Genomic DNA, 12,682 nt, shown 5'->3' with positions numbered 1-12,682 from the left:
TTCGGTGGGATGCGACCTTTTCTTGTCGTATCCCCCGTCTATGTCTCCGTCTGCGCTGAGGCCTAATGGGGGAGCTGGCGGCCACCAACTGGGACCGACCTCGCGGCTCCCAGGCTCCGGAGGCAGAGCCAGCCAGGACTTACCAACGCGAGGCTGGCCGACTTTGGAGCTGTGGCGGCGGCGACCCGACTTCGGGGCTGTGGCGGCGGCAGCGACCCGACTTCGGGGCTGTGGCGGCGGTGACCCGACTTCGGAGTCTCGGAGGCTCGGCCGCGGGCCCAGTGGACGACATCGTCGGGAGCTCGCAGGTCCCAGGTTGGTGACCCGATTTTCCGGAGCTCCCGCAACAACAGCTTCATCCGCTGGACTGGAGGGCGGCAGCTTCGGCAGCTTCGCGCGCCCCGGGCCGCGGAGTTTGAACCGGCCCGTTCGCGGAGCTCGGATTCAGCCGCGGGACTTACTTACCATCACCCGGCGGGGTCACAACATCGGAAGCCTGGATCGCCTCAACGCAGAGGGCGAACAAGGAGGGAAGAGACAAGGACTTTAAGACTTTTGCCTTCCATCACAGTGAGGAGGTGCCTGGTAGACTCACTGTGGTGGATGTTAAATCTGTGTTTATTGTGTGTTTTGTTATTTTATTCTATGTTATGACTGCAAGGCACAAAATTTCATCAGATTGAAAAGTCTGAATGACAATAAAGGATACTTGATACTTGATACTTGACTTGATAGTTCCTGCCAAATGACATTATAATTTTGCCCCAATAATTACCTTCCCCCAACATCCAGACCTCTCCCAATTCAAAACAATCTTTATCTCACCAGAAGTTTAAGATGGTGATAGTAAATGCCTCAAAAATCTGGATGATAATAGTACAGAACGGGTCAGTGCCTAGTGGAAAAGAGGATGTGCATGCAACAAAACATTTGAAATAGATCTAAATAATCTCCAATGCCTATCCAAATTTCTGAAATGCAAGTATATCTGGAGCTGCATAAAGTGGTTGGATTCATCTATATAATTAAAAGTCTCATCTTGACCACTTCCTGTTTGCACTGCATATTGATTTTAGAAAAAATGCTACCACTTACGGCTGTGATTTTTGGCCATCTTACTCAGAGTCCCCCTCTGCTGCGCAGGACAAGAGGATTTTTCCCATCGATGAAAAATAAAAGACTTATTAATGTTTTTTAAATGTTGTGATTATCTCTCCTGTCAATCACGCCATGAAGGCCATGCCCCTTCCGGTGGGAGGGGGAGGGACTATAAAACCCGGAAGTGTGGGTTTGGCTCAGTCTCTGCAAGATGGGGGAGGGAGAGGTCACGACTCTCTGTCTGAGCTGTGAAGCAACTGAACACACTGAATGTCTACTGAACTGTGAGTGTGGTTTTTATGTGGTTTTGTGGTGTTTTTTGTGGTTTTTATGTGGTTTTGTGGTGTTTTTTGTGGTGTTTTATGGTGGTTTCACCCTGCTTGAAATGGTAGGAAAATGCATTTGAATTTGGTGGCCTTGCACCCTGCTTGAAGTGGTCGGAAACTGCAATTGAATTTGGTGGTCTTGCACCCTGCTTGAAATGGTAGGAAACTGCACTTGAATTTGGTGGTCTTGCACCCTGCTTGAAGTGGTAGGAAACTGCACTTGAATTTGGTGGCCTTGCACCCTGCTTGAAGTGGTAGGAAACTGCATTTGAATTTGGTGGCTTTGCACCCTGCTTGAAATGGTATTTCAAGGAATAGCCGTGAGTCAACTGCCAGCCTACCAGCCGTGAGCGAGCGAGCTGCCAGCACACCAGGCTTGAGTGACTAAGCTGCCAGCCCAAGAATCCATTCGGACCACAATGTCCATACTAGCCCTCTGGAAACCAGTCCCTTCAGCCCACAACACACATACTAGCGCTCCACTGGCCACCAATATTGGAATTGGTGGAGAGGTGGAATATTGCGTTGGGGGACCAGCCCTCCCATGTGAACATGAGACCCAACGGGTCCCACTTAATCTAGTTAAGTTATAGTTAGATACATTTTAAAATCTTACCTTAACCAGATGTATCATTGCATCTTTAAAGAAGACAAGATCAAGATATCCTGATCGCACACCTTCATTATGTTGTGCTTGATAAAACTGTAATTTATCAGTCAGGAATTCATAGCTCGGAACCTGGAACATATTAATTTATGATCATTAGAATATCATTGAGAAAACATCACAAAGATAATAGTACATACAAAATGGCACAAGGGTAATGCAGGTTAACTGTCCTAAGCAGACTATAATTGCTCTGACACAGCACTTAGCTTTGTAAAATGCAAATTAATTTTAAATACTTTAATTCTCCTTCCCATTCATACACTGACCTTTCTGTCCTAGGTCTCCTCCATTGTCAGAGCGAGGCTAATTGCAAATTGGAGGAACAGCATCTCATATTTCACTTGGGCAGCTTACAGCCCAGTATTAATGATGATTTCTCTGACTTCAAGTAACCCCGGCATACACTCTCTCTCTATCCCTCCCCCACCCAAGTCGCACCAGCTTTTCATTTTCACCCAACAAACAGCTAACAATGGCCTGTTTCCTTTATTGTCGTAACTTTTTTGCATACCTTTCAATCGTTGTTATTTATCTCTCTACATCATAGTTTATCTCTCTATATCTCTCGTTTCCCTTTCCCGTGACTTTCAGTCTGAAGAAGGGTCTCGACCTGAAACGTCACCCATTCCTTCTCTCCAGAGATGAGGCCTGTCTCGCTGAGTTGCTCCACATTTTTGTGTCTATCCTCGATTTAAACCAGCATCTGCAGTTCCTTCCTACACACTACACTATTCTATTAGCCACTGTTCGCTTGTTTTCTGTTGCCTGCTCTTGCTCTTGCATCTCAGAATGAGTGTGCAGGTGAGACAGGATATCTTGAAAGGGAATTTTGGTGCCTGTTGTTTATTTATGTTATTGAAATGTGGTTTGAAGGCAAGTTTAGGTGAACCAATCAGCCTGTAGAAGGGTCCGGACACCAAAGCGTCACCTATCATGTTCTTTAGAGATGCTGCCTGACCCGCTGAGTTATTCCAGCAATTGGTGTGCCTTGTTTTCCTTGTTAAGGCATTATTAGAATATTTAAAAAGCTGTAAACCATTTCTACCCCATTATCTTTTGACCATCATAAAAGCAAATCCATTATCCTGCACCTTCATGTATATGTTTTTTTTTTGCTTTAGCTTACTGCATTACTATCTAAATGGCGTCAAGTTGGGAAAAGGGGAAGTACAACGGGATCTTGGGGTCCTTGTACATCAGTCTATGAAAGTAAGCATGCAGGTACAGCAGTCAGTGAAGAAACCGAATGGCATGTTGGCCTTTATAACAAGAGGAATCAAATATAGGAGCAAAGAAGTCCTTCTGCAGTTGTACAGAGCCCTAGTGAGACCACACCTGGAGTATTGTGTGCAGTTTTGGTCCCCTAATTTGACGAAGGACATTCTTGCTATTGAGGGAGTGCAGCGTAGGTTTACAAGGTTAATTCCCGGGATGGCGGGACTGTCATATGCTGGAAGAATGGAGCGGCTGGGCTTGTACACTCTGGAGTTTAGAAGGATGAGAGGAAATCTCATTGCAACATATATGATTGTTAAGGGCTTGGACACGCTAGAGGCAGGAAACATGTTCCCGATGTTGGGGGAGTCCAGAACCAGGGGCCACAGTTTAAGAATAAGGAGTAAGCCATTTAGAACGGAGACGAGGAAACACTTCATCTCACAGGGAGTGATGAGTCTGTGGAATTCTCTGCCTCAGGTTCTCTGGATGCTTTCAAGAGAGAGCTAGATAGGGCTCTTAAAAATAGCAGTCAGGGGATATGGTGAGAAGGCAGGAACGGGGTACTGATTGGGGATGATCAGCCATGATCACATTGAATGGCGGTGCTGGCTCGAAAGGCCGAACGGCCTACTCCTGCACCTATTGTCTATTGTCTATTGCATTGCAATCAGAGTCAGCATATAATCTGAATATTCTTTCTTTCACTGACAAAGACTTTGTGAGACGCAAAAGTTGTCCCTGAATGAAATAGGTGATGGGTGTTGCTCCCAGGGCATCCTGGTCTTTATGGGTTTGAAGAAATTTACATCCATGTTTGTCTGGAAAATGATTGAGAAACTTAATTAAAAAGTTAGCTGTGCAGGGTTAATGTTTACTAATAAAACAACAAAACATGGGAATTCAGAGCTAACAAGTTTCCATAATGGTGAAAGAAATGGTCAACTAATCTAAGAAACCATGAATATCAAAGGATTCATTCAAATGGTTGGATAATGAAAAACGAGGAGTATTTTGCAGGTTCAAAGATTCACCAGGACACTGACTGAGGTGGAGCAGTTCAGTTATGATGAGAGACCGGAGATACCAGTTCTGTTCTCCCTGGTTTTCTTCTGGATTTTTTTGAGGATGTAACAAGTAGAATGGATTAGGGAGAGTCAGTGGATGTGGTGTATCTGGACTTTCAAAAAGTATTTGACAAAGTCCCACACAAGAGATTAGTGTGCAAAATTAGAGCACATGGTTTTGGGGGTAGGATATTGACATGGATAGAGAACTGGTTGGCAGACAGGAAGCAAAGAGTAGGAACTAATGGGTCCTTTTCAGAATGGCAGTGCAGTGACTATTGGGGGGCTATTGCCGGATCAGTTCTGGGACCCCAGTTATTTACAAAATATATTAACGATTTAGACGAAGGAATTAAATTTAAGATCTACAGGGCCCCGGTGAGACCACACCTGGAGTATTGTGTGCAGTTTTGGTCTCCTAATTTGAGGAAGGACATTCTTGCTATTGAGGGAGTGCAGCGTAAGTTCACCAGGTTAATTCCCGGGATGGCGAGACTTGCATATGATGAAAAAATGAATCGACTGGGCTTATATTCACTGGAAGTTAGAAGGATGAGAGGGAATCTTATAGAAACATATACAATTCTTAAGGGATTGGGCAGGCTGAATTGCAGGAAACAAATTCCTGATGTTGGGGGAGTCCAGAACTAAGGGTCCCAGTTTAAGAATAAGGGGTAGGTCATTTAGGACTGAGATGAGGAAAAACTTTTTCACCCAGAGAGTTGTGAATCTGTGGAATTCTCTGCCACAGAAGGCAGTGGGGGCTAATTCACTGGATGTTTTCAAGAGAGAGTTAGATAAAGCACTTAGGGCTAACGGAATCAAGGAATATGGGGGAAAAGCAGGAACGTGGTACTGATTTTACTTCGGAGTCACGTGAGTGATTCCATGAAGAACCCGCTCAGCACGCATGCGCGGCCATTACGCCAGCAGTGCAACAAGCGGCTACAGCGGGAGTCAGGCGCTCCCGCTGCAATTTAAAAGATGGACTGTCAGGTAAGTAAACTGAGGTCGGCTTTACTTACCAAAGAAGAGCCGTCTGATTTCTCTTTCAGAAATGAGTACACCAAAGACAAGGCTCTCAAAGAAATCTGTCCCCCATTCGACTCCACCTGAGGAGCGTTCCATCAGGGGGGGGCAGCAACAGGCGGTAGGAACGCTAACCGAGCGCTCCGCTATTCCGACACCGTGCCGAGCCCAGCCCCGCTAGCGCCTGAGCAGTGGGCTGGAGGGAAAGCTACCAGGAAAAGCGTCCGGCCGGTGGTTTCTGACACGTCGGACGGGGACGTCTCTCCACCCGGGCGGGGGAGAGACAGCCGCATGAGCCGTGTGGAGCAGCTCTTGGAGCAGGTGCTCCAGCGAGGTGCACCCCAGGAGGGGCGCTCTCGCAGAGGGAGGTCAGGCATTCCCTCCACTGTGCCTTGTGCACTGTCCATTGCTTCCTCCTTACCAGAGGATAGCTTTGGTGATCAGGACTGGGCTGGTCAAGAAGAGGGGACAATGGCTGAAGATCTCGGGAGTATGCAAGGGGTGCAGGAACAAGCAGAGCTGCTTGGTGTAGTGGACCGCTACGTGGCAACCCCACATGCAGGAAGACCGTTAGAAGCCAAACTAGCGGCCAGCATCAACCACCTCTCCAACAGGGCTCTACAGGAGCAGGTGGTCAATGATGCTTTAGAAACATATACAGCGCCGGAGAACTGTGAGTCCCTCAAAGTGCCAGCTGTAAACAGCCAAATCTGGGGGCACGTTGGGACAAACATCTGACACCACGAGCTAAAACTGCAGCGGATCCTCAGGCTACTGACGTCGGCCATCACTTCGTTTGCTCGTTCCGTGGACAACACCGAGGTGACCACCACTCAACAGGATACTCTCGCGCTGTTGTGCAATAAGCAATTTGAGATTAACAACCTGCGTAAAGAAATAATAAAACCTGCCCTCAATCCTAAATTTGCGGGGTTGTGCAAAACCCCAGCCTCTGAGCCAGACATACTGCTCTTTGGCAATGACCTCCCTAAGCGAATGAAGGATATGGCCGAGGCCTCAAAAACTCACGGTCTCATGAAGGCAGGGCACGGGACGAGCAAACCTAGAGCAATAAACACCAAGTGGCAGCACCCCGTCGCGTCCACCAGTCGACGTCCACCATATAGGACTGGTGAAAGCTCGGGGTCCGCATTCTATCACCGTAAGTCTTTTTTAGACCAGGGCCCAGAGCGGACCCCATGGAAAATGCGCCACCCCCCAACGTTAACGCCACATCAGACAACACGCAAGCCTCGTGGGACCGGCGGGAACCAGAGGAAATACCCATAACCATGGAGGTAGGTGGGTCTGGTTCCTACCAGCAAATAGAAAGAAGGGGCTTAATACTAACAGGGGGGAGATTACACCAGTTCAAAGCAGCATGGGAGTCTATCACGAGTGATCAGTATATACTCAATGGCATTAGTGGATACAAAATACAATTCATAACAGGTAAATTGCCACCAGTTCAACATTTACCCCAAAGGGTATTTTCCCTCAGTGAAAGAAAAACGAGAGGGACAAGTTGAACTGATGAGACTAATTACAAAGGGTATCATTGAAAAAACAAAACATGAACCCTTGAAATTTGTATCAAATATATTCACTAAAACCAAAAAAGATGGTGGATGCCGCATCATCATTGACTTAACATCACTAAATATGTTTGTTAAGTATATACATTTCAAAATGGATACGTTTGTTACTGCCAAACAACTAATTTCCAAAGGATACTACATGGCAAGCATTGATCTTAAAGATGCTTACTATTCAGTACCTATTCACAAGGATCATCGCAGATACCTGAAGTTTACCTGGATGGGGCAGCAATGGCAGTTTAAAGCATTACCCAATGGGTTAACATCAGCCCCAAGATTATTCACCAAGATACTAAAACCAGCCTTGGCAATATTAAGAAGACAAAAACATATTGTCATGGCATATCTTGATGATATCTTAATAGTAGGCAAAACCATGGAATTGACTATGTCAGCTGTATCAGCTACCAAACAGTTGTTTGAAACTTAGGGATTTGTCTTACATCCAGATAAATCTAAGTTGAAGCCATCCACAACTATGGACTACTTGGGCTTCACAATTAATTCAGTCCATATGACTGTAACTTTGCCAAGAGACAAAACAGTTGCATTGGCACAATCATGCAACAATCTAATGGTCAACAAACGACCAACTATTCGACAAGTAGCAAGAGTAATTGGGAAAATGGTAGCAGCATTTCCGGCTACGCAATTCGGACCTTTGCACTATCAAAACTTACAAAGAGCAAAGGTACAGGCACTAAAACGACATGCAGGTCATTATGATCGTGTCATGAAGTTACCCACTGAAGCAATATCAGAACTACAGTGGTGGGCAGAAAACGTTTGGCATAGTTTCAGCCCTATTATCATCACTAACCCTACGCTAGTTATCCAAACAGATGCCAGTGCTCAAGGCTGGGGAGCAACTAACGCCATATCCAGCACAGGTGGTAGATGGACTAACCCTGAGTCGTCATTACTGCTTACACTGGGCATAAATTATCTAGAGATGTTGGGTGCCTTCTATGGTTTAAAAGCATATGCATCAAATATGCATCACTTGCATGTTCGGTTACAAATAGATAATACTACGGTGGTGGCCTACATTAACCATATGGGCGGCATAAAATCATTATCATGCGACAAGTTGGTTAACACAATTTGGCAATGGTGTGTCGAAAGACATATTTGGCTATCAGCAACTTACCTACCAGGTAAGCTAAATACAGTGGCAGACACCAGGTCACGTAAATTTAATGACAACATCGAATGGATGTTAAACCCCAAAATATTTGCAAAAATTGTCAAGCAATATGGCACGCCAGATATCGATTTATTCGCATCAAGGCTAAATCACCAGGTACCTATGTATGTTGCCTGGGAACCAGACCCTGAGGCAGCAGCGGTAGATGCGCTCGCGCTGGATTGGGGAAATTTCTTCTTCTATGCATTTCCTCCCTTCTGCCTCATTAGTCGGGTACTACGCAAAATACAAATGGACTCTGCTTCAGGTATTTTGATAGTACCCGATACTCCATGACATGGTTGTTGGAACTCCGATGACATTTCCCACTGACCCAGAATTATTAAAACACCCAGTGTCTGGCATAAGCCACTCATGCCATGAAAAAATCAAACTCCTGGGTTGCAGATTCTGAACAGACCATTGCTGGGACTGGGATTATCAGAACAAACTGTCGACACCATGTCAGCATCCCTCCGAACATCCACCAAAAAACAGTACTTGACCAATATCAAAAAATGGGAAAAGTACTGCCTGGATACAGGGACCACCTACACAACTGCATCAGTCGCCAATGTACTGGAATTCCTGGCCAAACTTCACTACGAAGAAGGACTCAGCTACAGTGCCATCAACACAGCGAGAAGTGCCCTGTCTGCCTACTTAACACTAGCACCAAGTTCAAGTTCAAGTTCAAGTTCAAATTTATTTGGTCACATACACCTTTAGGTGTAGTGAAATTCTTTTTGCCATGCAGCACATAAAAAAAAGAATACAACATGACAGTAATAGATAGGTTCCCATTGTGGGGAAAGGCACAAAGTCCAGTCCCATCCCCATGTCCGCCCATCCTTACTCGAGACCGTGGCTTCCGGAGCCGACAGGGCCGCGCCAAATGGAGCTCAACTGGCGATCTCATCAAGAGATCCCAGGCTCCCGATGGAAAGTTCAGCACCGCCGCCCGCAGCCGCTCCACAGGCCCGCAGCTCCGCAACGGACCCAGCTCCAGTTACCGGAGTTTCAGCGAAGTCACCGCCAGCCCCGCAATGGCGCTCCAGCGCTGCACCGCCGTCCTCCGACCCGCAGCTCCGCCGCCGATGCCGAGCCAGTACCAAAACACCAGGACAACAGGCCATGGGATCTCACCCGCTGGTGGTAAAATTAATGAAAGGCATTTACAATACCAACCCCCCTAGACCAAGGTACACCCAAGGTACACCCGTTCGGAGTGGCGGCGCTGCCCTGGCAGCAGCGGCTCACCGGCAGTCCCGTTTGTTTGTGTTTTTTGTGTTGTTTATTTTGCTTTGGTTAGTCTAGTTTTTGGTTCTTAGTTTGTGTTTTGGGAGGGGGGGGGGGGTTGAAACGGGGTTTGCAGTCTCTCCCTGCGGGGGAATACGACTTTTTTGTCGTATTCCCCTTCTCTGCCTCCGTCTGCGCTGAGGCCTAATGGAGCTGGCGACCTCGAGGCTCTGGAGGCAGAGCCCGTCAGGACTTGCCCTGAGCTTGCTCCCGTGAGGGCGGTCCGGCCCAGGGCTGGAACAGTGCTCCTGTGAGAGGTTGTGACGCTCCCGTGAGGGCGGCCAGCCCGAGGGTGAAACGAGGCTCCCGTCGGAGCGGCCGAGCTCGGGGAGGTGCGGCGCTCGCAGCCCGAGGGAGGTTCGGCGCCCATGTCGGGGCGGCCCGGCCCGAGGGAGAAGCGACGCCCAAGTCGGGCGGCCCGGCCAGAGGGAGAAGCGACGCCCAAGTCGGGGCAGCCCGGCCAGAGGGAGAAGCGACGCCCAAGTCGGGGCGGCCCGGCCAGAGGGAGGTTCGGCGCCCATGTCGGGGCGGCCCAGCCCGAGGCTGAAGACGGTACGGTACTCACGTGAGGGTGGCTGGGACGGTGTTCTGGCGGTGGTGGCCTGAGTCTGAGGTTCGGCCGCGGGCCAGCGGCTGCGTCTGCAGAACTGGTGGGCGGCAGCTTCGACCACCCCGGGCCGCGGTGTTTGAGCCGCGGGACTGATTTGTAACATCGCCCGGGGGGTATCGCCTCAGCGCAGAGGGAGAAGAGGAGGAAAGAGACTGCAGACCTAAGACTTTTGCCTCCATCACAGTGAGGAGATGCTGGGTGGACTCACTGTGGTGGATGTTAATATGTGTTTATTGTTGTTTTTATTGTATTGTATGTATGACTGCTGAAATTTCCTTTCTGGAGAAATTTCCTTTCCCTTGTTCTGGACTTCCCCAACATCGGGAACAATCTTCCTGCATCTAGCCTGTCCAACCCCTTAAGAATTTTGTAAGTTTCTATAAGATCCCCCCTCAATCTTCTAAATTCTAGCGAGTACAAACCGAGTCTATCCAGTCTTTCTTCATATGAAAGTCCTGACATCCCAGGAATCAGTCTGATAAACCTTCTCTGTACTCCCTCTATGGCAAGAATGTCTTTCCTCAGATTAGGAGACCAAAACTGTACGCAATACTCCAGGTGTGGTCTCACCAAGACCCTGTACAACTGCGGTAGAACCACCCTGCTCCTATACTCAAATCCTTTTGCTATGAATGCTAACATACCATTCACCTTCTTCACTGCCTGCTGCACCTGCATGCCTACTTTTAATGACTGGTGTACCATGACACCCAGGTCTCGTTGCATCTCCCCCTTTCCTAATCGGCCACCATTCAGATAATAATCTACTTTCCTGTTTTTGCCACCAAAGTGGATAACCTCACATTTATCCACATTATACTGCATCTGCCATGCATTTGCCCACTCACCCAGCCAATCGAAGTCACCTTGCAACCTCCTAGCATCCTCCTCACAGCTAACACTGTCCCCCAGCTTCGTGTCATCCGCAAACTTGGAGATGTTGCATTCAATTCCCTCGTCCAAATCATTAATATATATCATAAATAGCTGGGGTCCCAGAACTGAGCCTTGCGGTACCCCACTAGTCACTGCCTGCCATTGTGAAAAGGACCCGTTTACTCCTACTCTTTGCTTTCTGTCTGCCAACCAGTTCTCTATCCACATCAATACTGAACCCCCAATACCGTGTGCTTTAAGTTTGTATACTAATCTCTTATGTGGGACCTTGTCGAAAGCCTTCTGAAAGTCCAGATATAACACATCCACTGGTTCTCCCTTATCCACTCTACTAGTTACGTCAGACATGATTTACCCTTCATAAATCCATGCTGACTTTGTCCAATTATTTCACCACTTTCCAAATGTGCTGCTATCCCATCTTTAATAACTGATTCTAGCAGTTTCCCCACTACCGACGTTAGACTAACTGGTCTGTAATTCCCCGTTTTCTCTCTCCCTCCCTTTTTAAAAAGTGGTGTTACATTAGCTACCCTCCAATCCTCAGGAACTACTCCAGAATCTAAAGAGTTTTGAAAAATTATCACTAATGCATCCACTATTTCTGGGGCTACTTCCTTAAGTACTCTGGGATGCAGCCTATCTGGCCCTGGGGATTTATCGGCCTTTAATCCATTCAATTTACCTAACACCACTTCCCGGCTAACCTGGATTTCACTCAGTTCCTCCATCTCATTTGACCCCCGGTCCCCTGCTATTTCCGGCAGATTATTTATGTCTTCCTTAGTGAAGACAGAACCAAAGTAGTTATTCAATTGGTCTGCCATGTCCTTGTTCCCCATGATCAATTCACCCGTTTCTGACTGCAAGGGACCTACATTTGTTTTAACTAATCTAAAAGCTTTTGCAGTCAGTTTTTATGTTCCCTGCCAGTTTTCTTTCATAATCTATTTTCCCTTTCCTAATTAAGCCCTTTGTCCTCCTCTGCTGGTCTCTGAATTTCTCCCAGTCCTCTGGTAGGCTGCTTTTTCTGGCTAATTTGTACGCTTCATCTTTTGTTTTGATACTATCCCTGATTTCCCTTGTTATCCACGGATGCACTACCTTCCCTGATTTATTTTTTTGCCAAACTGGGATGAACAATTGTTGTAGTTCATCCATGCAGTCTTTAAATGCCTTCCATTGCATATCCACCGTCAACCCATTAAGAATCAATCGCCAGTCTATCTTGGCCAATTCACGTCTCATACCCTCAAAGTTACCTTTCTTTAAGTTCAGGACCCTTGTTTCTGAATTAACGATGTCACTCTCCATCCTAATGAAGAACTCAACCATATTATGGTCACTCTTGTGCAAGGGGCCACGCACAACAAGACTGCTAACTAACCCTTCCTCATTACTCAATACCCAGTCTAGAATAGCCTGCTCTCTCGTTGGTTCCTCTACATGTTGGTTTAGAAAACTATCCCGCATACATTCCAAGAAATCCTCTTCCTCAGCACCCTTGCCAATTTGATTCACCCAATCTATATGTAGATTGAAGTCACCCATTATTACTGTTTTACCTTTGTTGCACGCATTTCTAATTTCCTGTTTGATGCCATCCCCAACTCCACTACTACTGTTAGGTGGCCTGTACACAACTCCCACTAGCGTTTTCTGCCCCTTAGTGTTTCGCAGCTCTACC

At 47.1% G+C, this 12,682-nt stretch overlaps 1 protein-coding gene across 1 annotated transcript in view; it reads right to left on the bottom strand.

Moving 5' to 3' along the window:
- Positions 1 to 12,682, bottom strand: part of LOC116973727 (dynein heavy chain 8, axonemal-like) — a 622,328-nt gene that overhangs the window by 168,699 nt on the left and 440,947 nt on the right. Inside the window, 1 exon segment of the mRNA XM_033022036.1 lies at positions 2,041 to 2,163. Coding sequence (XP_032877927.1) covers positions 2,041 to 2,163 — 123 coding nt within the window.

The sequence above is a fragment of the Amblyraja radiata genome, chromosome 5 (genome assembly GCF_010909765.2).
Source record: "Amblyraja radiata isolate CabotCenter1 chromosome 5, sAmbRad1.1.pri, whole genome shotgun sequence".
NCBI classification, from domain to species: Eukaryota; Metazoa; Chordata; class Chondrichthyes; order Rajiformes; family Rajidae; genus Amblyraja; species Amblyraja radiata.
The sequence above is the reverse complement of the archived record's forward strand: the minus strand, read 5'-3'. Positions and strand labels throughout refer to the sequence as shown.